The 26,930-nt window shown below is 36.7% G+C and overlaps 1 protein-coding gene across 2 annotated transcripts in view; it reads right to left on the bottom strand.

The window, feature by feature from the left end:
• ARHGAP15 (Rho GTPase activating protein 15) overlaps positions 1–26,930 on the bottom strand; it is a 331,924-nt gene that overhangs the window by 124,228 nt on the left and 180,766 nt on the right. For both annotated transcript variants that reach the window (XM_064661638.1, XM_064661637.1), the window contains exons 9-10: positions 14,971–15,093; positions 5,697–5,795 (exon numbers count right to left, since the gene is read on the bottom strand). In XM_064661638.1, the coding sequence (XP_064517708.1) occupies positions 5,697–5,795; positions 14,971–15,093 (222 nt within the window). The remainder of the gene's footprint in view (positions 1–5,696; positions 5,796–14,970; positions 15,094–26,930) is intronic.

Genomic DNA, 26,930 nt, shown 5'->3' with positions numbered 1-26,930 from the left:
GGATTTTGTACAGTGGTTATTAATCCATACCTTGGCTGCACATTCTGCCATCCTCAATGTTTTATAATCCAGTAACTACACCATACCAAAGACAATGATCCCAGCATGGGAGTCATCAGCTTTAGAAGGTATTTGGGATTTTTTTTCTTTTAAAATTATTCTGCTGTGTTTTCCTCTATTAGAAAATGAGATTGCATTAGACTGTTTTAAAAACTCATATTTTTCCTAGCTATATAAATATATTCACAATACTTTATATTTCTTAAAACTCATTTCCTCTTTGCTTAACTTCTTGAGATAAGTGAACTCTCCTCTGTGTAAACACTCTACCAGAATACTGACTACCTTTTAAGCGATATATGATTTAGAAGGTAATGAAATATCACTTTCTTTTTTCTTTTTTTTTTTTTTTATTATAAATAGGTTTTAAAGTGCTTTTAGCTGCACTTTAGCTTTTAGATTAAGAGATAAAACTGATGAAAGGGACACAACCTTCTGTCACAGGGCAGCATGGCATTTGGGAGGTGAGGTAGTTTAAAATACCATTTTTATCTTCATTTCTCTCCATTGGGATGACTGTATTTCTTTTATACATCCCATAAGGTACTTTATCTTTGCCATAAAGGCATTTTCTTCCTTAAACACTGAATATTCTGCAGTATGAGACTGTGTGTCTGCATGTCTGCAATGACCTTATGCACAATCAAAGCACAGCTAAGGACATTAAATTAATTAAAGACAAACTGAGTATTGGGTTTAGGTATTTTGGGGTGTCAAAATTTGGAAGCCTATGAGAAATCTGAATTTTTGAGAGCAAGCACTTAAAAATTCTTGCAAAACCATATCTTCTTAAATATTGCACATCCAGTCTTTAAGTGCCTAAAGGTCCCTTCTGAAGTCTCACTGGTCCTACCTCAGCAGATCAACTCCCCCCCAAGCCAAAAGCCCATACTCAGGAGTTTTTTTGTCACTGTTCTTATTTAACATGATTTGTTCACTGGGGCTCAGAGCAATGAAACCCAGTAAATAATACATTGGACAAACAGAGAAGATAACAAAAGGAAATAGTTAAGGTACTATAATAATTTTAGCCATTCTTTTTTCAGGTCACTATAATCTGCCCAAAGATAACTAATTGTTCAAAGTAAACATTCCACTCTGACCACAAAAGGAATCCATTACACAAACATATAATTCACAGTCATTTTTAGTGGGTTGTAAACAGTTTGGAATGAGCATAAAATGGGACAAAAATCAAAGTGAGCATTTAGAAATGAAAAAGTGTTTGCTACAAAAGGTCAGTCCCTTTACTTGGCAAACTATGTAGAAAAGCCTGGGAAAATGTTGAACACACAAGCAGTAAGGGAATTTTAAAGCCAACAACCTCCCTGTTTCTTTAAACAGACATCGGAACCTATAACTGGATCCTGTCAAACAAACGACAGCAAAAAAACATAACAGCTGCTAAGAAGTAAAGTTGAAAGATAAAGTTTTCTAAGCTAAGAACCTTCTCAGAAGTGGACTAAAGGTCTTTCTTAAATCTTTAAGCAAGGTTATGGATCCCAGGGTGGCTTTTAGGCATTGAATCAAATATGTAATTTTGTGTATCGTTCCTGTCAGAGCATCCTGTGCTCCAAGAAAAGCAACAGAAAACAGTATCTGCAACGTCCAGCTCTGAATGGGAACGGTACCTGCAATCATCAGCTTTGCTGGCTGCAGTGTCATTTTTCAAGTCATTTAGGTTGATTTGAGAACACTAACTTGGATTTGGGAATGGAGGGAGAAAATGAAGGATGTTTCAAAAGAGAGATGAAAGTTAAATTATATGTCCCTGGAGCATTAGGGATGTATTTCTTTACAAATCCTAAGCCACACTGGATACCCTCAATACGTTTCGGATACAGACTGCTCAGGGTGTTCATTTACTCTGTCATTAGACACACAGACAAATGATCTTCCCTGGAAAAGAGTTTAGTATCAGACTGTTTTCACACGATGAAACACTACTATGAGAAGTTCTGGATGGCACGTTGTTTAAGTACAACACATACTGACATTTTAATTTTTTTTAATGCGTTCTACTCATGCCGTTCACATATTAAAAAAAAAAAAAAAAAGGCAAAAAAAGACAGCCAAGACTTTCAAAGGGTCATGGATAACAAAATAAATAGGCGACTTCAGAAATGACTGGGAAGAATATCTGGCCTAGAAACACCAAAATGTCTTGCAATGGGCCCCACCCTTGGCGGGAGTGCTCAGCATGTGAGTTATAGTGCACTGGGAGGATTGTCCCAGGCTTTCCTCGCTGTACTGCTCAGCTCAGGGTTGGTGCTACCTGTCAGATGCTTCCCAGGGAGAAGAAAAAGTAGATTGAATACAGAATGAAATACAGGAATACAGACTGAAAAAGTCAGGTCAACAGATAGCCCCAGAAAAGCCTGAGGTCTACCCAAGGTAAGTAAGGATGGAAAATCAAAAGAAGACACTGAAAAAACAAGGAATATGCTCTTCCAGAAAAAATTTTCCCTTGAAGTCCCCGAGAAAGCAGAAAATGAAGAAATGGTGGAGATTTTTGAGTATCCACTATATTACTTCAATTTGATTGCTGTATGGTACAGAATAATTCTCTTAGCCTCACTAGGTTACACCAAAGGTATGGGAGATTTTTCTGTTTAGGATGTTGCATGAGATACCAAGGCTACAACACTCTTGGCCAAGATACTGTTGACTTCAGTGGTGCAGGTCTGGATAGCTCAATAATTGGGACTAGAAGTTCATCAAAAATTGTGAATGAATAATTCAATAATTATTATCAGTAATTCATAAGTACAGGAAGAATGAAGGGGAAAAAATGAGCTTGCTTAAAAAAAATAAAAATTAAATGTGAAAATTGCCTTTCAAGTTTCCAGGAACAGGCACTTTTCCATTGCCTCTTTTTATTGAACTCCACTGTCAGCTCTGCAAGATGGCTGAGAAAATGGAGAAAGACCTTCTGCTTCTCGGTCCTACTTCAATAACTAAAAATACCAAAGGAGGCTGAAAAAATGGAACTCACTCCATTTTTTTTCACATTCGCAAGTGAATCCTTGTTGAATAGATAAATATGCATTATGGTATGAGCTTTTTAGAGCAGACCTTATGAAGCACCCCTGTCCTGAAATGGAGAAGAAGCAAAGTTGGGGATAAATGACCAAAATTTGATCTAAGTTAGAGCATAATAGTAGTAGAATAAATATCCTTTTGATATTCATTTTAAAATAGTGTAACTAAACAGGAAATCTTGCCAATGGTTAATGCCAATCTCCACATTTTTATTCTGTGGGAGAATATTGCTACAGTTGGCTATTGTGTGTAACCTCTTCTACACAGGAAAATGTACTAATTAATATGGTTTATTCAGATCCCTGCTAGACTCTATTTCTGTGCACAGTGATAATGCTTTAAAAATCAGAAAAACAAATAGAAAATCGGTAGGTGAATAATAATGAAATCCATGAGCTGATAACTAAGAACACAGACGTTCAGTGAAGTATGAATGTTTTGTAAGTAACATTTAGGGATGGTCTCTTAAGGTCTTTTTTTCCTAATAATCCTTTATCTTAAGCGAAGCACGCAACTAACATTTTTGGTACAGTTACAGTGTGTAGATGATATATTTTCTAAATAGGAAAAAAAGCTTTTCTAGCCCAGCCAATATGCCAGCTGTACCGAGTATCTAGGCCATCTTACTAAGACTATGAAAGTAAACATACAGTTTTCATTAAATGTGCCTTTCCCATAATTGGTACATAAGTATTTCCCATGACTCTGCAGTTGAGTATCTTGGCTGGAGGCATATCTGGCCATTAAGAGGAGGGCTTCAGATCTGTTGAGTCTCAGCCATGCCGGGAGACTTGGCACCTCCACATACTGCTTCCTAATACCAACCCCGGTATAAAATGTCATCAGAAGCTTGCATAAACATTGGACTTAGCTTCACATAAATTACTGCTGTCCTGAGATAGTTTATGCCAGAACTTAGTAAAAACAACACTTTGGGTAAATAGAATGTGAGTAAATGCAAGCATCTTAATCCAAGAAAACGATAATAGAAAAAAACCCGCGTATCAAATATAAACTCATAAATATAGTGATAAAGTGAAATTTTTGTCTCATGGCATATGATTAGCTTCTATTTACATGTTAGACTAACTAAAAGGGGTAGACTTCTCTAAGTCACAGCAAGTTTGAAGGAAACACAAGAACAACAATGCAATTCTCATAAGGATGAACTCCTTTGAAGGAACAGTGATACGTTTAGTTTCTAATATGAATACTTTTTTGATAATCACATAGACAGTAAACATTTAACTATGTTAACTATTTTTCTATTACAGTTCAGCAGTGCAGAAACCTCTGGCCTCACTTCTCCTGGGAGGAGTGGTCAGATACCACAAAACGTCTATGAAATATCCAACGCATCTTTTGGAGAACCTGTGCTGAGATCGTAACCAAGCAGTCCTTTAGGCATGTTCTGCATGGTGTGGCATTTTTACAATCTAATCTCTGCCTTTCCTTTTCGTGTTCTGAATTTCTCCTCACAATTCCTCCTCTATTAATAGTCACTTCACACATTTCTCCCCTTTCTTTATCCAGCCTCCAACCTCCCTCCAAAAAAACCCAGTGCTACTATCTCCCCCTACTGAACAATCTCCGATTTGTTTCAGTCTCTGACTTCCTGCCAATGATTCTGGGAGTAATAATATCCCAGTGCTCTCTTTGCTGTATAATTAAAGCATGAATTTCCCTGAGTTTGAAACTCCAGGGTAGTTTTATTGCACCTTTCACTATAAAACCAGGTAACAATGGCGGAATTAAAATAGCTTTTTTCCTTTGCGGATAACGCTCTAAGTATCTTTTTATTTTTCATGGGTTCTCTTGTTCTGAGACTCCAGTATATGGCAGTGACAATGGGTTCACCCAGCCTTATTCTGAAAATAAATTTTCTATCTTTTGCAAGATATATGTTTCCCCAGATCCCTGGAACAAGTTGTAAACTTGTAACAGATGGTGATGAAGCCTCACATTTTTATACAATACATTTTAAGATTCTGCATCTACCGCATGTACCTTCCAAAGAAAATGACCTTCAGTGAGAGAAGATACACTCTGCAGAGAGGAAGGCAGGCAACGGTGTTAAGTACATCTTTTTTATACTATAAAAATCCTTCTTATTAATCAAAACTTGTAATGAGGATGGATACTCATTCCAATAGTTTTATAATATCATGGCTTTTAAGAGAACTGTAAAAATTAGACACCTGCACTCATTAAAAAAAAAATAAAAATGGCCACATCAGAATAACATTTATTTTGGCTGAATGCAATTCAGGACTTAGGAAAAAGTATTGGCGTTACACTCACCAGAGACTTCAGAATGAAAGTTACTGACATTTTATCGACATTTAGCATTTACTTACCCAGAGAAAGAATAAACCAACAACATGTCAAACAAAATATAAGGAATAATCAGCATCAACGGGTGCTATTAGTGTCTTATCATACAAAGAAAATGAAGATACAGAATGTGATATATTTCAGTTCATAACTATATTACGAATTGAACTGTCTTCCTGCCCTGGAAATCTGAGCAGAGTTATGATGTAAAAGTTTAGATTACTATCAGAAAAAAAAGTATTAAATAATAAGGTACGCACCTCTTTTTTCAACAGCTTTTATGCACAGTCTTACAAACTGAGGGACTGTAGATTTCTCGTGCTCACAGACCAAGTGCAAATGGGAACCAAAAATTTGATCTAGATTTGGAAAACAAGAGGAAAATACATTAAGAGATATTATTAGTAGTGGGATTTTTGTCTCTTCTCAGCTTGCCTATTAATTTAAAACTCAGATATCGAAGATAGACAGGCAAAGTTGGAAGAAAATCCTTTTTGAGTCCTAGTGGTCATTAGCTTCTGCCACAGAACCAAATCCCTCAACATCTGCTGCTCACAGTGCTTGGATACTTCCCTCTGGATTCGAGTTTCAATTTCTACTTACACCATGACCTTGACCTTTCGAGGGCTTGGAGATCTCTGGACCTGCCATAAAAGATGTGGCCATATGTTTGGACTTGCCATAAAAAAATGAAGGCCTTTCTAGAGCCACAAATCCCTCACTTGTTGGTTGTAAAATCCTACAGGATATCAACTACTGGTCCAACCTAGAAACTCATCTCGTTGGGTGGCCTGTCTCTTCCACACATTTGGAAGTTCCACTTTTGCATGGAGTACCATAGAAGTGAAAGGGCTTCATTACATTGCTTCGTCAGGACTTAGTACCATTTCATCTTATCTTTACAAAAGCTTTTTTTTTTTAATCATCAAATTAACTGCTTAAAAAAAATAGAAGATACTAGATATCTTTGGATGAGGACTGCATCTTACACCAAATCTAACTTTTGATTAGTGTTACTTCCTTCATGAATAAGCATTTAAACAGACAATGCTACCTTTTAGGTTTTATGATTTCAAAGTTTTGCTGAACTTTGTATGTTGATCTTGAAACACATCTGTATGAGCAGGTTGAACTCTTCAGATTACTAATTAGCTCCCTCCACCTCATTTCCACTCTATATGTTTGAGAAATTATGAAAAGAGCAATCAGTAACGGGGACGATGTCAGCTAGAATCAGAATGAATCAAACAGATGAGAGGAACTACTCAATAGGAGGCAGTTAAATGTTGAAACAATAGGAGCGTACTGTCATCATTTATCCAGAGAGACAGTCTCCATATAGCATTTCAACAGAGTACTACAGTTTGTAAATTGGTGTAGAGGCTCTGAAAATTATTGTATAGATAGCTGGAGGGTGATAGCATAAGTCTGGGCTCTGCACAGCAAACCCAGCAGCAGCTCTTGCTCTCCTCTACAGCTCCCATGGCACTGGGTGTTTCCCCTATACTCACTTCCACCATAACCAGTTGGAGTGGTTCTTCCTCCCAGCAACACAACTTTTCCTCACTATGTTAGTGGGGAAAAACTGAGCAAAACTCTCATTTTTTTTATTTCCCGCTTTGCAAGGAGCTTCACTTTCCTATAATTAATCCCTCCTATTTCACACTCAGCTTGGGTTTCAAGAGCAACTCAGTTGCTTTTTCTTTCCTAATACCTCAGAGAAGGGAACACGACGACAGAAACAAGGTGGGGCGCAGGGGATGGTTTGGACTTCTCGAGATGTATAGGGGAAGTTTATTCCAACACCTCCCAGTGGGTGTGATCTGCATTCTGAGAGAGTACACCAAAGCCTGAATTTAAGTTAGTCAGAGTTTGGGCTGCAGAAGGGATGGAGGACTGGGTTCACAGAACTGCACCGAGGAAGGTTGTGTGCATGTGTGGCGTTAAGCATTAGCGAACAGTCTGTTACATGTTTTGGGGTTATGTTTCTGACAAAGCACAGTCTGGTTACATTTTCTTCATAAAACATTTATAGCTGCCTTCAGTGGTAATTATACTTACAGAGATTTATGATTAAAATGTACTAGCACTTCCTCTTTTGACATCTTAATTGTTTTTCAAAATTTTAGCAAAGACCTGTCAAATTCTTTGCATAATACGGAATGGTCTCCAATGTAAATTATGTTAAAAAGAAGTAAAAAAATGTATCTTATTTGGTGGACAAAGACACTTGTAAACAATTTCAGAAGCAAAACAGGCAAAGAGCTGCACTGTGTTTAGATGGCAACATATGAAGATCTGAAACAAAATTAATGCATGGCTGTTCAGCAGCTTCTCTTTTGTGTTATAATCACTTTGTAACCAACTTCCAGGATTATTTCACAGTTACTCTTTCAATCCCCTATATGCATACAGAATGTTTGGTATTTCTGCGAGGAAATTTTGAAAAGGCTGAAAATAGTTTGGCAATTCTCACCTATTCTATTACTTCATTTCTTGATGCAGATTCTATATATTGAGCAGAATATTTAACCTCATTTTGTATACCTTTCACTGCATGTATATAGTCATATCCTGTACCCTGCAGTTAAGCTTTAAATCACCTCTTCTTTAGAAAACAGGCACTCGGGGTTTTTGTCTCAGATGAAAGGGCAGCAAAACAGCATTAATTGTTCCTGGGCATCAAAACAGACTATGGTAAAACAACAGCACACAACTGCTTTGAAGGGTTTTTTCCCCCTTCTAGAAATTCATGGCTATTTATAAGTACATGATCCCATAAGTCATCCAAATGCTGTCAATTCTGGGTAGTCCCGAACCACAAACTCTGTGACTCTCTCCAATTGATTGATTTTTTTTGCTGGATCTGTTTCTGCACATAAACATGGGAATGGCAGTAGTTACACTGCCATATTTACAATTGCAGAGGTCACAGGGATAGTTGAGGAAAACTCAGCTAAGTCTTTGTGTGGTATTTCAGAAACAAGGAATTATAGGAATGGCAAATTGCTAACTTTTGTAAGCTAGATTTATGAGTAACTAAGATTGAAATATTATTTTCTTATTCTTTTATAGGTGTGTATATACATATATTTTAAAACTAGTTTAAAGAAAAACTATCCAGGACATTTTTAAAAAGAAAAAAAAAAAAGTAGGAAAAGCTCCTAAGGGGATAAGGAAAGCAAAAAAACCTTTGTTTGATTTATTTGAGATAAGGCCCTCCAAAACTTCATTTTTTATGACTTGAAAAAAAAGAGATGTACACAACACTCCTAACCTCTTGTTATGACAGTTTATGTTTCCTATCCAGCTTATTTAACTCAAATGCCTGGGAAATAGACACAATTACCACCTTATGGAATGCTACTTAACTTTAAATGCTCCCCTCTGAATAGAAATCCACTTTATCTTCTCAGAGTTATTCCAGTTTCTCAGGAATTATTTCCTCTATAGGCTCCTGAAATGCTCTTGTTTCATCATTTAAAAATTTAAACTAACAATTGTTCAGAAATATCTTTTATTAGAACAAAGGCAATTCCCATGCAGTGGATTCTGTTCACAAGAGCTCGTACAAAGGAGCTGCATACTATGCCCATATACAGCTTTAATCATTCACTCTTTCAGCTGTTATCAATTTAAAACCAATGAAACTCCCACACTGAGTCCATTTGAGCAGTCAATTTTAATATCTTGGGGCATCTGTAGTTATTCTGAATTGGCTGCAAAAGCAGAACTAACAAGTTAAGCTCTAACCATAAGTCTACATCAGGCTGGTAAACCATACATCAAACGCCGACAGTTAGTCAATACTGTTGTATGAAAAACCAACAAGCATTTTTAAGAAGAGCAATATATTCATAATATGTTTGGTGGTATGGTTTACATTACACATCCCTCCTATCTGCACATTAAAAATTTGGTAGAAGATGGTGGGGCGTGTGACAGCTTTGCACATGGATATAAAACCAGACACCAGAAGAGTAGGGAATGGACATTCGCAAGTTGTATAATATAAAATGATGATTACAGCTGCAATGAATTGGCCGTTCTGGGGAGCTTCAAGTTTTCCCTGAGCCTGACAGAACTACTTCTTTTTTTTTTTTTTTTTTTTTTTTGAGTAGCTCTTGCAGGCTGCAGCAAAGCCACTAATCCTGAGCTGCAGAAATCTCGACTATGGGAGACAATACTTCTGGAAGAGAAACAATTAAAACAAAATCACTGAAGCCACATCCTCACTGAGAATGTCATTGTTTAACTGTTTTGGATGTACATGGATGAGATGTGGCCGCACTTGGAAGGAACTCATATTTCAGTGTTTTTTATTAAAAAAAAACAGGGAGGGGCATGGCTAATACTCCCATTTCTCAGGGAGAAGCTTAAATTCTGACATGAGAGGAGGCAATGTAATGGTACAATGCCCAAGTTTTTAGAAACATGAATTATATCTATGTAATCTCGTGTTTTTCAGGAACTGAATTAACTCTGCTACATCTGGATTTGAGCTGCTGGACTACCAGAGCTCTGTATCAACATCCAAGTTGTTTGTTTTCTTTGCATCTCTTTGAATGTTGAGAGGGAAAAGACAGAAGGAGAACGAAAAGACAAAATAATAGAGGAATGTACAGAGAGAGGAATGGGACAGTAGGAAGCACAACAGAGAATTTTTGGATGGGGAAGTGATGCATTTGGGGCCATATTCTGAAAGGTGACTTCTAGCTGCTTGATCTCTAGAGTCAGACACATTAAGTCAGACATTAAAGTGACGCTGATCCCAGACTGGGGCTCCAAATAATGCCATGACACTTTTACAATAAGTGGGGCAGGTCCTCAGCTGACTGAAGTCGGTGAGGTTGTCAATGGAGCTCCCCTGATTTATGCATACTGGGAATCTTGCCAGTCCTTTTAACTTGGAGATTTATTATATATCGCTGATCTGTGGTGGTCATCAATTTTAAAAAAATTATATTTGTGAACAGTTACTATTAAGTGGCATATGAGCTGCCAGATTTGTTTCACATTCTCAGAGAAAGGGAAAATAGTGCTATAGACACAGGTCTCTCTTAAGAAATTCTGGTGTTTTACTTGGGATAAGAGCTCATTTGAATTTAAAGAGAGTGCGCCTGCTGTAGTCCTCAAAACAGGTCTCCAAAAATGAGATATTTACTCTCAGACACATGATGTGACTCTTGGGGATGGTCCTGTGCAGGGCTAAGGGTTGGACTCAATGATCCTTGTGGGTCCCTTCCAGCTCAGCATATTCTATGTTTCTGTGATTTTGTGATTTCTGAGCATCATGTTAAAGGAACAAATCACTTTGTCCACAGGGTTTGGGTAAAGTATTTCCAAATGTCCCTGTCAAAGAAAGAAATACCCTTGTGACCCATTGTCCCTGCGAGTCAAAGGAAACATTTCCTAACTTTCCCTGAGTTTATGATGGGCACCAGATTGCTTGCAAAATTCCTTCATAACCCACAAGAATTACAGAACACACCAAAGGTAGGTCTTAATCTGCTCTTTTGGACTTCTCATGAGCGTTTCACTCATTACATTGAACCACTCCAAGGTCCATTGAAACATATGATGCAATGAAGACATTTTCCCTTGCCTGGAAATGAAATGGTTGGTGATCTCTGTGCTGCGATCTGCACAACCACCAACATATGCTGAGCCCTGTTCTATAGGCTATCAAGCCAAATCACAGCTAGTTCCTTTCACTAGCAATTGAGTGGCTTTTATTTTCATCTTGAAACAGTTGTAACCATTCCAATTCTTATGCTGTTTTGGTTTTTGCCTTTGCTTAGCTTATGAAATAAATTCAGTGAGGTTCCTTCAGTGTCTAGCATTTGGGAAAAAAAGATCCACCCTAAAAAAATAAAAACCAAATAAATTTCTTGCCAGCTGCATAGCTTCATTTTCCTCATTTCCCACAGTGTCATTTATGTTAAGTTTTTGCTCATCCTTTTTTTACTGCTTACTGAGATTATATTTTCTGATAGTCTTTTACCAACACAACCACCATAGCTTTAAAATCACAGTTCCACAGAAGTTTTTTTCCTTTGTTGGACCAGAAAGCTTCAGAAATCAGGAAGTTAGCAGGCCAATATCAAGTTGAAGGTTGGCAATTCATTTTGGGTAATATTAAATCATGACAAAGCTCAAACATAAAGATCAAAGTTCAATTATAGACTATAAAGCCGCTTTAAAAGAGAAGATTTATATATTATTTTTCTAGCATATTAGTGCAGATTCTGTAAATTCTGAGAATATTTCAATCCCGAGGAACCAAGGACCTCTGCCCTAGAGTATAAATTTGAACAGTTATTCTCAAAATAACGCTGTTAAAATGGCAGAGAGGGAACATGCCTCTTATTTACTATTTCTAGGTTATGTGCACGTGTATATATATCTGAATATAAGTGTGCACAGAGACACAAACACATTACACAAAGATCCTGCATTACATATCATCCCAAAAATTATTCAAAATGTTTCTAGACCAAAGATATTTTGTGTAAGCATGAGTGAGGTGGAATGAGGACTGATGATATTCATTAGATCTCTTGCTGGAGCATGAAAAGCCCCAGTCACCAGCCCATCGCAATGAATGGAGCCAACGTGCTGTTTCCAGCTTCCTTTACTCATAGAAGTAGAAAGCAAATGGGACAACAACGACAAAAATAACTTTTTGTCATGTAAAGTGTCGGCACATCTTCATTTTCAGACCAACATGTAACTATCATTTACCCATTGGTCTGCTACACTCCCTTGTCTGATTGCTATCCTCGTTATTAGTCTCATTTGTTAACTCCCTACTTTACTTTCTACATGGGCGTTTGCTACACTTTACATCAGCAAAGTTTGGTTAAGAGTTAAATGACAATCACGTAATTTCTAGATTTCCTGATAACACTGTTGGCAGAACAAAATACCCCAGGAGATCAAACTGCTATTTAATTTTGAAGCCTGTATTCCCAAATTTGGTTAATGTGGAGAAATGTGTCGAGTCTCCTGGCCAAGTGTGCACGCATCAGCGACTAACAGAGCACAGAACTGTGTCTAAGTGAACTTACCACCTTAAAATATATTTACTCATGACTATAATTTACGTGTTAAATTTATTGGAGTTTTGGTTCCAATGTGACATACAACGTGAAAAATCAATATAGATTTGAGAGCTTTATAGTGCCCCTGGCAAATATGAATAGCACTTGATGAAAAGTGAAGGTTCTCACGGCACCTACAGTGCCACTGCATTGGAGTAATTAACACCACACGCTTCACAGATATTTATATCAATTCTTCACCAGCACACAGAACAGCTCTTTGTCAGGAATTTGGTACCAAGATGTCCTGCAAGGCTTTATACACACTTTTATTACGAGCCCCTATTTTAAGGGATTTACAATTCTGACAGAAGTATTTCCCTGTGGGATAAAAGTTCGTAGGCATGTTCTCAGAGCTGGAGGAATTTTTTTCCTGTAAAAATTGGTTAACATTTTTTTCCCTTAAGAAAAGAGCAAATAAATAGTTCTGAGAGGTTTCTGCAACCATTTAAGTCACCTTTAGAAAAACAAATAGATGCATCTTACAATACAAAATTCGGCAAGCTTTTCATTTAGTAATCTGGGCGGTTGCATTTTGCGATTTAAAAATATTCTAATGTGAGCCTAAAAATTAACATTTAAAAGTGGTCTCTGCATAAGCACTGCAACTGCATTTTCATAACATTTTAACAGATTAAGGGATAAACTCTGGTGAAGACAATGAAGGAACCTTATCAAATGAGCATTTCACATAGACTTACCGTAGATTGGAATTAAGCCGTGCTAACGAATCCTGCCTCATTTGCATGGCCAAAACCTAATCCTAATGAAACTTCATGGTAGATAACTAACATGTTTTCTTCATGGTAACATTAGTTTGGTCATAGAACTGTGTGGGGTACTGATTCTGAATTACTGTGTCACAAATCACACATCTATGTTATCCCTGGAAGAGTATCCCAGGTAGAACAAAGCTATGTTTATGAATCAAGAGCTTAATGCAACTGTAGCCAAAACCAAATTCATCTGGCTTTCCTAGAGGAATGTATTAGAGGGTGGATTTGAGTTATGCTAATGAATCTGGATTTGTTAGCAGGGATCACATCTGATCCCTATGTAACACCACAGGAGATTCATCAACCACACTTTATTAAACTAAAAAACTCCCAGCCCTTAAATCCAGAAATTAAAAGACTATGAGTTACTCCTCTATTACTGTAATAACTGAAACAAACTAACACGATGCACTCAAATCCCTCCCTCAACTCACAAAGTACTTCAAGGAGGCAAAACTCTGATGTGTTGAAATCAGGTACTACAAAGCTGTAAGCACAGATCCTTAAAGTTTGGTGTGTGAGTGTGTGCACACCTCACACACTCATATTGGTGCATAAATGACATTTTTTTCAAGGTTTCTGTGGCAGTTAGAAGCAGAACTCCATCATTAAGGCACGTCACGGTTTCATTTAATGAAGATTTCCTTAGAGTAAACAACACTGCACTGAGCATCTCTGCATGTATCTAAAACATAAGAACTTAATTCATCAAATCTTCTCTTCAGACGTGGGCCCAGCTGGTGTTTAACCCTTGTGGCTGCTTTAGCTTATGCTGGCTAGGGTCAAGCTCTTGGCTCAGGACAGACAAGTTTAATACACACTAGCAACACCCCTTGCCATTTTTGACACACCACTGGAAAACTCACCCTGGAGATTGACAGGGGCTGCTGGCAAAATGCCTCTTTCTAGTCAATTTGCATGTGCAGTTGTGGGTTTCACACATAATAATTTGGGAGTGCATAAATTTTTCAAGCATTGCTCCAGACAATATTTGAAAACATGACTTTACTGGAATATTAGTGGTCAAAATGCTACTGCCTTCAACTAGCAGCTTCTTAGCAAAACACTTCTTGCATAAACTAACAAACACGTTTTATCAGAGAAACAATTTTTTAAGGATATGTGTAAGTGATGGCTGACCAACTTAGCAAGAAATTGGAAGAGGAAAAAACCCCACATATTCAAGGCACTTATTTGCTGACATGTATTTTAAATTGTTAAAAATGGATCTTGTTGGTGAGTTAGAAAAATAATGAGAGAAGACAGCAGAAAGTATTCCAACAAATTAGTCAGCACAGCATCTGAAGTTCCTATTTTGGGTTCTAAAATATAAACTATCTCAGTATTTTTTCTTAAAAAGAAGTGGAGTTGTGCAGCATGTTGATTTGCATTGTGCATGGTGTTAAATGGAGAGGCTCCTGCCTTTGCACATCAAAGCAGAAAAATTGAAGCAGCAGCCAGGTATCACAGAGATGGATGTAACCACACATTGATTTTTTATCTATATAGTTCAGAAGTGTAAGTTTTATGAGATAGAGCAACAAATCCATATCTAAGAAGTGTTTGTCCAATGCACTTATTCATCTGAGAGTCAGATGACCATTTGTGGATTTTTAATTTTTATGCCCCAAAAAAGTACGTAAGACCAGACACACCTTTAATAAGTCCCTTTTCTTGCAATGTTTTCAAGGAGGGTCTTCGGGAGATGAACTTCTTTAATCTGCTTTTAACTCGGTTTCTGTCATTTGTGTCAGAGGCACTGTAGTTCAGCCTGAAAACTGAAGGAAATCAGAAGAAAAAGCTTGAGTGAAACAATATTTCTGAACTAATAGTAGTTTGCTCAAGTATCCTTAGGAAATAGTGGCCATAAGCACCCCAGTAAAATCAAAATCATGCGGTAGGTCAGCAGTGGAGCTGGTTGGACATTGCAACCCATCTGATTAATACTTTTGTGAATAAACATGATGAGTTCACTCTGCCGGTTCTGCACGGAGCCCTGTTATTTATTGCCCATAAGTATTTGGATGGAGACCAGTTTACTCATGAAATGTTCACGAATCCCACAAGTTTCACATGGATGAATTCTCTGCTAAAACTCTGGGCTCCAAGTGTGCTACGCACTATTAGCTGTGTACTACTTGTTATGAGAAAGGATGGATGGTTAGACCACTAGTGAAGGACTGAATTTTCTTGCCAAGATGGATTAAGAGTTATATATATATTTAATGCAGTTACAGAAAACATGGCTATGTGCCATGAAATGTGTGCAAGATGCATTAATTTATGGAAAGAAAAGTATTCCCGTCCTAATGATTATATTTTATTGTATTTAAGCATTTACCAAGCTGAGAAACATTTTGAGCTCAATTTATTCCTGCTCTGTGTCAAAAAGACACAGAATCCAGTTGCAGAAAATCCCCTGGAGGAAGTTTGAAAGGCATAAATTTAACTTCTTCTCTGCTGAGGTGCTTACAGGGCACCATGATAGATATCAAAATAGGCCGTATTAGTAGGGAGGAGAAGCTTGGCATGCTCCAGAAGCTGAAGTGATACCATGGAAAGATCTTTCCCAAAGTTTTCTCTGAACAAGCAGGTTTTTAAAGATTTCTAACAAATCACCTGAGGCTCACCACCCTTGAATAACTCTTGTTCAGTGTCCTGAGCTCTCTCACCCTGCGCTTTCCCCCAAATGCTGAGCAGGCTAATGCAGAAATCTACAGCCTCCCTTGGCAAGAGCCTTTAGCTGAGAGGGAGGTGGTTTCTGATTTCTGTGGGAAGAACAGCTTTCCATCTTGTCTTGTAAATCAATTAACAGATCTATCAATCAATCAATCCACCCAAATACAATATTCTCCACAAGGTGAGCTCGCATGAGGTGGTCCATTGCCGCTTTGACAGAATATCTAAATAGTACCCTGGATAATTTAACTGCAGTTACAGAGATGCTCCCTGATCTCTCCACCCAGAATGAATCTCCTCTATAATACATTGATATCCATATAGAGAATCCAAGCAAAGAGAGAAAGCAAAATTAAAAGTATGATCATTATTATCATTCTACGTTTTTATCAAGGCGTTTTTCATTAGTTATAAACAAAACCAGAACGTTTAAAGGTGCACAATTATAAAACAATGGCAAGCTAAAATAACTGGTTAAGCAATAGCAACAACCCTGGAATATTGTGGTTTACATTACAAATCTGATTTTAACAGCCAAACTTATAAAATGGTTTATGCTTTGCTGTTGTCAAGGGAGAAAAACTTGCCAAATTGTTCATTTTAAGTAAATAGAACATAGCCAATTAAGGAAAGCAATATTTAAACACATGCCTATGATGATCAGAGCATAGTTTGCTTCTGATTTCACTACTGATTTTAACAGAAGAGTGCTCCATTTTCCCACAGCACTAAAATGACCCCACACATACTTCCACAAACTAGTAATCACACAGGACAAATAAAAGGACACTTTACTGGAAAATACATGGCTTGGTACAATAATCCATCACTTATGAAAACTAGAATTCACATTTTTTAATGGTAGCATTCTTGGAGTGATGTATCATAGAATATAAAGATTAGCATTCAATTGATGGTTGGTGCTTTTTTAACATTATAGCGGAGGACTTTTTGTTCAAAATTGAGCAACCCTTGGCAGGGACAAGCTAAAATTCCAAGTCACTTGGCTGTGCTATAAAAAGAACAACAAATGGATGTTTCTAATTCTGCATCTTAATGCAGAATTGAAACAGTAAATTGTATTTAGTTTGGGGTCTCTTTTGCTGCTCAGGGTCATTCTGTCTGTAGCGATTCATACCTAGGTTGGCTTTTTCCTGAACTATAGTGGTGCTTCCTCAAATGATGCAAAGGATGCAGGAGTGAAAATAGCACTTCAGATGCCTGTCACTTTTCCCATTCTGTGGAACTCTGAAGCATTTTATGCCCACTTGAACTTCATATTTAACTCTGAGTCTAAACCAGATTAGTTAAGATGTTCCAACTGAAGTGCACGCTGTCATAATGTGAAGGGTAGGACAGCAGGGGAAGATCCCTCTCTTTAGAAAGACACATTAACCTAGCTGGAAGTTTTATACCTGAAACAGCAATTATGGTGTTAAAACTACATCTAGAGGTAGGAATAATTATTGTCATGGGTAACTTTGTTTGTACTATGTTGAGCTATACAGCACATAGTTCAAAACAACAGCAAAGCTAAAGTCGATGAATTTCTCATTTTATTCTATTAAATACGTGTGAGTCACAAGAGAAAAACTCCAAGACTCCCAGAAATTCAAGGGTTCAGATAGCATGTTCCAAAACCAAGCTTAGCCAGAAATATTCTTGTTGGGATCTCACTTAGAAATATACCTTCTCTTGCCAAACCATTCTTCTCGCGATATCCCCACATTAAAATGACTTCGCTATTACATTTGGAAATACAAAAAAGACCAACCGTTACTTCCAAGAGAAAAAAATAAAATAAAATAAAAAAATCCCTCAAAAATTACAATAAATATTTCTTTTAATACCTTCCCTTTTAAATTTCGGGTTCTGGATTAGGCCATGAGTATCTTTCACGAAGAAGAGCTGGCAAATGTCAAACAACACAAAAAAGTGGAAGGCGGTTCCATACAGAAGTAAAAATAAGACTCTTAAGGACCTAAGTATAAAATAATTATAAATTTCTCCTGCCAGTGCAAGTGCATCAAGGACATTTCTATCCAGCAGGAAAAATGTAACCTGAATATCTTCTGACTTTCATGTTTGGCTGGTAATAAGTTGAACCCTTAGATTTAGAAAAGCATTTGTGACAACTTTTGGCACTTTCTTAGGTCTCTATTTATTCCACAAGTGGGAAAGGTATTGAAGCACAAATGAAAAAGTGGCAAGATTTTTCCTCAATTTTTAAGATACACCAAAGCAAAACAGCTTATCACATTAGGGAATTCAAACTGGGTCCAAAAAGAAAATAGTATAAACATGTTTTTAGGACTAAAAGAAAGGACACATCTTTGGCCCTTAATATTGGATAGCAATGTAATAACATTCACTGAATTGGGGGAGATAACTGTGAATTAAATTCTCTGAAAAAAAAATCACGCCAAGAAATAGCTGGACTGTCTTTTTTTCTGGCCTTTATAAATCTTCTGAACACTTACTGAAATAGAGCCTTAGTATTCTTAACAACATATAAATAAGAGAAGTATCACATAGAAGAACAAAATGAAGTATGTAAAGGAATTTTTACCCAAGAAAACAAGTGGAAGACAAGAACTAATGCAATACCTCCACATGACACAGTTCTACAGAAATGGTACCATCAGAGTCAATGAAAGTTTTGAGGTGCACAGACAAAGACTTACTTGTCAACATTCAATGCTCTTAATTTTATATATGATGCAACGAGATTAAACATACTTTGGTTCAATCAGGATTAAGCAGAGGCTGATATGTTTGCAAGGTAAAGTTACATCAGCTTTTCTCCAGTTTTGGCATGGCCACAACTAAAAGAACTGGGTAGGACACAAACCTCTTCAGGGCAAGGGTCAAAATGTTTATGAGATTACTTTCTGTGAATTTATTCATGTACCTAGACAATATATTTCTAGCAGACTGTTTTTTCTGGGTGTGATGTTCTGGGAAGAGCCTGAATGATTCAGAGAGCAAAATGCTTTAATATATCCTAAATAGTTACATACTTATTTGGCAAGATTTTGTAACTCATATGACAGGCTCTCACATTCCTTCCAATGACTTTTATTTCACTCTTAATTTACAAAATATTTATACATAATCCTAAGGGTCTACCTATGATTAATTCCTGCCAGGTACAGTATATCTGAGCACTTCCAATGTGTTGAAAGCATTGGTTTTTGAAGAACTATCCATTAAAGACTTTCTGAACTGTGACAATGGGTATTGACAGTGCTTGTCAGACTAAAGCACTATTGATTGTCTCACATCATGTGTATTGCAAAACCAATTTCTTTCAAGTACCTCTTCCTAATTGAAATACATTATTACGATGCCTATCTGTTTATTATAACACCCAAAATTATTGTATGTAATTTATCTGGATGGAAAGGGCAGTACTGGGAATGAAGAGCAGCAGTGGGAACGGCTAAACCATTGAGAGATTCAAATAGCTTTACATTTGTACCTCCTATTCCATTGAGCTTGATGTCCAGGAAAAAAACCCACAACTAGTTTGGACCATGCAATTTTTTTTTTTTTAATACTCTTGAGGACTTTACAATTTTGGGAAGTACTTAAAAATGGAGATGACTTGAAGTATAATGGTAACACCCAGAAACTGAGATTTGATAATTATTTCCCAAAGAATATTAAAAGTGACAAATTTGATCATTCAAAATGCAGAATATACTGATCAAAATTTCTTAAAGCACATACGTACAGATCCATTTACCTAACTGTCACCTCTGACACCTTAAACTAATAGTTTCCTAAAGTGCTTTAGAGTCCCATCCAGAGTCCTCAGCACACCTTGCAGGACTGAATCAAAGCTTGAATAGCAAAAGAGGAGGTAGGATTAGGTCTCTGTGCCTTTGGAGAATGAAAGGCTAACAGCAGTGTTACCACATATGTGCAAAAATATTAATAGAAAGGAATTAATTAGTTAGTTCATTAATTTCAAGTAAAAGGCATACTTAATTGCTGAGTGTCTCATCTTTGTGAAGAAATATATCTTAATGTGCAGAGGTGTATGACTATGCCTACATTCCAGGAGACACTGTAATTTAAGAATATTGAATGACTCATGACTTTAAGTTTTATTGGATACCATTGGAACTCAGAATTAAACATTTCTTCAGATTTTTTTGGCCTGCAGCAGATGTGAAACTGCTGTTAGTCCTTTAAGGAAGGAGCAACATGCATTATTGCCTGTAAAAATGGGCAGGTTTTCAACCAGCACTAAAGCTATGAGGGTGACAAAACCAAGTCTTGCTTCCTTCCTTTTCTTTGTGATGCTCTGAGATGGAGTCGATAAAACCTGCTCACTAAGGATAAAGAATTCACTTCATCTACTTTATTGAGCTAAAAATTTGTGCTAGTTATCCTATTTTATCCCTTGGTGAAACTCCTGGGCAGGTCTCTGAGTTACAATAATTACTATTTTTGAGGTTTTTGGTTTTGTTGGTTTTTTTTTTTTTTTTTTTTGTAAAAGAGTAGAACAAGAGGAAGGCACATGGTCTTCTTAAAGACACTACAAAAATTATTGATGAGAAAAAGTGCAGGAATCAAACATTAGCTGTAATCATTATGCTTATGATAAGCTTCAAAATTACAGATTTTATAACTGCAGAGCATAGACCCAAGAACTGCAGCAACAGGTGACAGAACAGATATCACCAGCCAGGAGATTCTCAGAAGATTTTGTTTGGTTTGGCACCAAAGGACCCAAAGTCATTCAGGTTTATGCACCAATAATAGATATTTGTCACAGCAAGTGTATCTGCATTTACAGATGTTTATGAAGCAAGCTTAGAAATAAACAATAGGAAAAAGAAAATAGTGATTATATAGCAGAAATAATTTTTCTGTAATATGACAGCCTAACAACTTAAGTGCTCAGTAGTGTCATTACACTTTGTGAAATTTGTGTGCATTAGCAGTAAAGATTCAATAAAATGACTGTATAATTCATATTTTGCATTACGCTCTTATGCATATAAAATTTTTTAAAAATCGTCCCACTATAATAGTAAATGGAAATAAATGAATAGTGTGTTAAATATCACTACACACTTGCATTGTAAAACAAAACTGGCACTTTCCACACAGCTTTTCTTATTGGTATTTGTACCATAAATATTTAGAAATGTAAAGCAGTATTTCCAAATATATATTGGATTTATAAAGGAAGATCATACTGGATATTTTCTTTAATAAAATAAATGGGTATTTTTAGAAAAGGAAAATGCAATAGGCCAAATCTATCTGGATTTCAGTTGTGCATTTGATATGATGCCAAATAGGAAATGATTAGTTAAACTAGGGAAGATGTAGAGAATTGAAACAATAACTGTGAAGTGACTAAATAAGGTATTAAAATGAGCTTTGTTGAAAGGAAAACTACTGTAGTGAAGGGAAGTTACCAGTGCAAGTCCTGAAATATTCTTGGAACTGGTCTTTGTGTTTTCACTAATGACTTCAGCAGAAAAAGTAGAAGCATTCAAAAAATTACATGGTGAGTCAAGGCTGGGAAGCACCATCAGCTGTGACAAGAATTCGGGATACCAGGCAAAAACTTGGTGACTTTGAGACTGGAAGCTGAATTAACCAGATTAGAACTACTACTACCCAATGCATGGTTAGAGAAGGACTAGAATTATAGAATCATAGAATTATTAAGGTTGGAAAAACCCTCTAAGATCATCAAGTCCAACAGTTCCCCCAGTTCTGCCAAGTCACCCCTAACCCACGTCCCAAAGTGCCACCTCGTTCTGAACATTTGCAGGGATGATGATTCAACCACTGCCCTGGGCAGCCTGTTCCAGTGCCTGAGCAACAAATCCAAAATATTTAATTTTATTTAATACAAAGTAATTCTCTCTATGGGTGTTCAACCTTGGGCACTCATATGTTAGACGGAAATTCATGACAGAAGAGATGCAGGCAGTGGCAGTGAGAGGCACCAGGAGAAGGGGCTGCTGATCTTTCATAAGCAGACAGAGAGCTTGGTATGTTTGGCCAGCTCAAAAATGAGTGAGAAGAGCTCTGATTGTTCTCTATGAATTTGCTGGTGGGGGTGGGAAAGGGAGCAGGAGAGAAGAGGACAGCAGGGAGGGAGAAGAGCTGTTTTAACTGAAGAACAATGTTGGCACAAGAATAGATGAGTATAAACTGGCCATAATATGAAGTTCTAAAACACCCTTTTAAAGAAATCATGGTGGCAAATAAAACTAAAAGAATTTAAGATGAAGCTTAATAAATTTATGTATGAGGACACAGAACACAGTACCTTGTGACAGGAGGGACTGGACTAGATCAGCCAGGACATGCCAAGTCTTTCTTTCCACAACTTTTTTTGGTATTGTCACAATATTAGAAAGACTATTATACACACTTAACTCGAATACAAAACCCACAATGCCAGAAATCAATGAGTTCATTTTATTCATACAGTATGACCAGTTTATGTTCATCTAATGTAAAACATGTGGGACTTGGATGAAATCTGCTGCAGTACACAGACGAGTTAGGCTCTAGGAAGGGAGAGTACAGTGTACTTGGGAAGGGGAAACTGGTCTCTCCAAGCTTGTGTCAGGGATTAGGACTCTTGACACATCCTCTTTGCAAAAATACTCAATAACTTGGATGGTCTAACACATAGAAATGAGTGATGCTTGCCCTTTGCTACACGGGTGACTCAGTGTTTGCAGCCATATACTTTTATCCCACTCACATAAAACATGTTACCAAACAAAAAAATTGCACTATTGGAATTAAGGAGTTTTGAAGTTGACATGTGAATATTAAAATATTACATTAAATTAAAATATTACATTGAATTAAAATATTATTTAAGCAGACTTTGCAAAATAAAATAAAAAAAAAAAACCAAACCAAACAACCCATGCAAACAGAAGTTGAGGAAGACAGAACAAGGTACTGAAGACTATTTCCAGATTGAGCTGAACAAGTAATTTGCAAAAACTAATGCATTCAGGGTTTTGTGGCTTGTATTTTTTTTTAGAATATGGAGTTCTCTTTGTTTTCTTCTCTGGTGGAATATATGTCAATAACTTTCAAGCCTTTAAATTAACCTCCTGAGTTAATCTAAAAAAAAAAAGCTTTTCAACCTTTTGCAAATAATATGGATACTCACCACTCACACTAAATTGCTCAGACAAAAGGACAAGAAAATTATACTGTTTTTTGTCTACCAGGAGCACAAGATAGATTGTTATGCCAAGAGAAAACCCTTCTGAGGGTGCCCAGCCATGTGGGCATTTTTACCTTCAAAACCTATGTATAAATCTGCCTTTTATACTTTGAGAGACAAATTATCTGTGGAGAACAAGGGAGACTTGGCACTGCTGTATTAATATCAGCCTTGTCAAGAGTTATACAAATGATTCATATATTCAAATTTAGACATGTGCTTGGATACCTTATTAAGCTTCTTATTTGGACCAAGTCTTATGGGACATCTCTAGAAAGAATATCATACCAAAGAATTTTCTTTTTGTTGAAATTATATTGAAATATATCAATTATATTTTGTACTTCTAAATTTTGAAAGTAAACTATTTTAAAATTCAATTATATTTTCACTGCACTCAGTCTTCAATTATATTCATAACTCTGTATTTTTTTACCTATTATGAACTTTTAATGTTTCTTATACAATAAAGGACAGAATTAATTCACAGAGCGTAAATTATGAAACCAACATACTAAACCAGTTTATTTCCAATGAGAAACAGTAGTGACATTCAGCTCTGTATTTGCTGTTTCAAACCACAAGTGCCAGCATATTTTTCTCTTCTAAACACCAAGTTTAGTACTTTTCAGTGAATGTAGATGTGGTAGTTTATGAAGGAGAAAGGCACAGCCATTATCTTTAGAGTAATCAAAAAATGTCCAGCCAGAGATCTGAAATCCATTTGCTGTACTCTGTTTATATGTTGACCATACTTTATCAAATTATCTTTACCTCAATTATATAATTAGAGTAAGTATATCTGAACAAAAGATCACCCATGAGCTCATTTTTAAAAAGAGCCAGTCGTCAGATTTCAGAATTTTTTTAGTTCTTACCTCAAGTGAAAGTTCTGGCAAGAGTCTCCAACATCTATATTCACATAAATAAAAACCTTAGACAAAGTCACCTTTACTGCCATCAACCTAATTTTATTTTTCTATAGAAACTGTTTCCACTTGTCAAAACACAACTGATCTTCAAACTTTTGAGCAGTTACAGCTTTTTATTCAGGTAGTGTCAGAGTCCCACTCTGAGGAGACTGGAATAACTTCCCCTGAAGGTGATTCAGGATCTGCATAAAATAAACATAAACCAACAAAGCAGACAAAAATCAGGCTACAGCTTTTTGTTGGTCTACCCTATAGAGGCTGTAGGAGGAGAAGTTGCCTTGTGAGATGTGCTGTGGGTCATCCTCCCTCTTGGACTGAGACAGTGGAATTACAGGAGGGAAAGGAAAGTCCAGAATGGAGCTGCTGCTATGTTTAGTGACATATTACATTGTTATTGTTTGTGTTTTAATATGATTGCTTACCTAAAGCTCTGATTCCGGTGTTTTCAAGGAAGGGGTGGGATTATTTAGCATTGGCTTTATCAGCAATTCATCTTCTAATAAAAATCAGCAGATGCTGTTCAATTGTGTAAGAGCAGAAAGAAACTACAGTTTGCCCTCTCTCTTCCTTGTGTTACTGAGTGTATCTTTGGCCAAGATGATTCGGGAACAACACTTCTGTCTTGCTGCAGCACTCACCCACTCTCCCTACAATCTGATGGTGGCTCCTTCCCATCACAAAGGCAACACAAGGGCAAGATCTGGGTTGGTACCATTAAGATGTAAGTCTGCAGAGGACACAAAGATGTGGTCAGCTGAAGGCAAGAGTAACTGGGACCCCAGAAATGAGCATTCCTACACTGCCAAGGATTTGCTGCGGTTGGGACCCCAACTCTGCCTGGCCCTTGTGTAGGGGGACAACACCAGAGACACTACAGGGCATGCAGTGACATTTAGTACTTTATCCACTCTCCAGAACAGCTGCACTGGAACAAGCTGCTTGAGCAGGCAAATAATTACTAATTATCCTGATATTTTCCTGAAATAATATCAGGCCAGTCATCACAACAACTCTGAGACACTTCAATCAGCTACATGTGGGGTTTGCATGGGTGCACTGACTCTCTGTTTGACCAGCCATGGTCAAAATTCAGATTAAATGTTAAAAAGAGCCAATAGAAGACTGTTTTAGCTTTAAAATTAATGTTCCAGCTGACAAATTGCACAGGGGCTTAACCTACTTTAGAACATATTTAATAGCATAATTTAGTCTCGAAAAAGAAAAGCAAAATAACTAATGATGGACAAATTAAGGGGTCAAATCTAGTTCAGATAAACATTCCAAAGTTCAGATGTTTAACCAAACCTTATCTTGTCCATGAAAAGCCTCAAACTGAAGGGCTCTATCAAATATAAGCAAAGTACAAGAGATTGTGGAAACTTCTCCTTACAGAAGGAAAACCATTATCAGGAACCAGCACCTTATTGCAGCACTCACGTGTAAAGCAGTTAAGCATCAAAGCAAAACATTTCAGAAAACTGCTTCATGGTAGTAGTAATATTTGGATGAAATCCAATACAGAGAAAAGAAAATAATATTAAGAGGAAAGATAATACAAATGCAATTAGACTATCAACCAATAAAACTTAATCTATGCTTGATAGTTGAAACCTTCCAAGCTTAGAGGGAATAAGGAAACTGGAGATCAGAGGACTCTGCCTTTTGAAGTCTTGCTGTCCAGATCCTGCAGACCATTATCCAGCTGAGTATTTTAAAGCCATTATGAATATTCTGTCACAGAATTAGAAAGCTTTATTGCTATGAATGATCTGTAACTTGAGCAGGGACAGCTACAGATGAATTTGAAATAAACAATTATTTGGAAAAGGTGAATTCTGCAGACCTAGGGCTCTGAACTAAAACCCACCAAATAAAAGACATGTTTTCAAAGAACATTCTCCTAGTGGGTTATTTGTAACAGAAAGTATAATTCTAATTATACTTTCCATTTTCACATTCACCACACACAAATGATTTTTTAAAAAGTTTATCAGACAAGATAAGACCACTGCTCTGCTTTGCCTGACACTGTTTCTCATTCAACAGGTCATATGTACTACAGTACCCCAGGAGAAACCAAATTCAGATGCCAAAACTAAAGACTTTATAAGCAGGACTTAAAATTTCAGTTCAGAAATGACTAATGTGTAACTCACATTAAGAACAAAGTTGCAATAATAAATCAGGTATCCCACTTCTTGTAATTATGCTTTAATATCAGTGCTACCCTTGATCTATCATGTTGAATGATCTTCAGATAACACTGTATAACAATTCAGGTATTACAACGTTTTCATTATTTATTCATTAACCTTTAGTGCTATCTTTTGATTTTCATTCAAACACATCAGCTGAAACACCTTCGTAGGAAGAAAGGAAGGTAGGAAAATTATTTATATTTTTACATAGATAAGAGAGATACTGCACATATGTTTTCACATAAAAAATATATTCCAAACATATTTTTGCATTAATATAAATCTTTAACTTCTTGGAAACCATAACAATGAGGCAAATATTTTGGTTAAGTTAATTTACCTACAGCTTAGATATAGGACAGTCAAAGAGTGATCTTGAGATCATTGCCTGCATTACACAATTTTTAGTCAGTTTTCTGGTCCTTCCAGCTACTGCTTCTCAAGAGAAATCCTGGGTGCTGCTCAGGAGCCAGTTTACTCCAGGGACTTCTCCAAGAGGTGTTACGGATAAGAAAGCACCAAGTTTATTTGTCTCTGCTTTACTCTGACCTTTAACTCTTATCCCAGAAGGCATTTTA

This window comes from Pseudopipra pipra, chromosome 7 (genome assembly GCF_036250125.1).
Source record: "Pseudopipra pipra isolate bDixPip1 chromosome 7, bDixPip1.hap1, whole genome shotgun sequence".
Taxonomy (NCBI): Eukaryota; Metazoa; Chordata; class Aves; order Passeriformes; family Pipridae; genus Pseudopipra; species Pseudopipra pipra.
The sequence above is the reverse complement of the archived record's forward strand: the minus strand, read 5'-3'. Positions and strand labels throughout refer to the sequence as shown.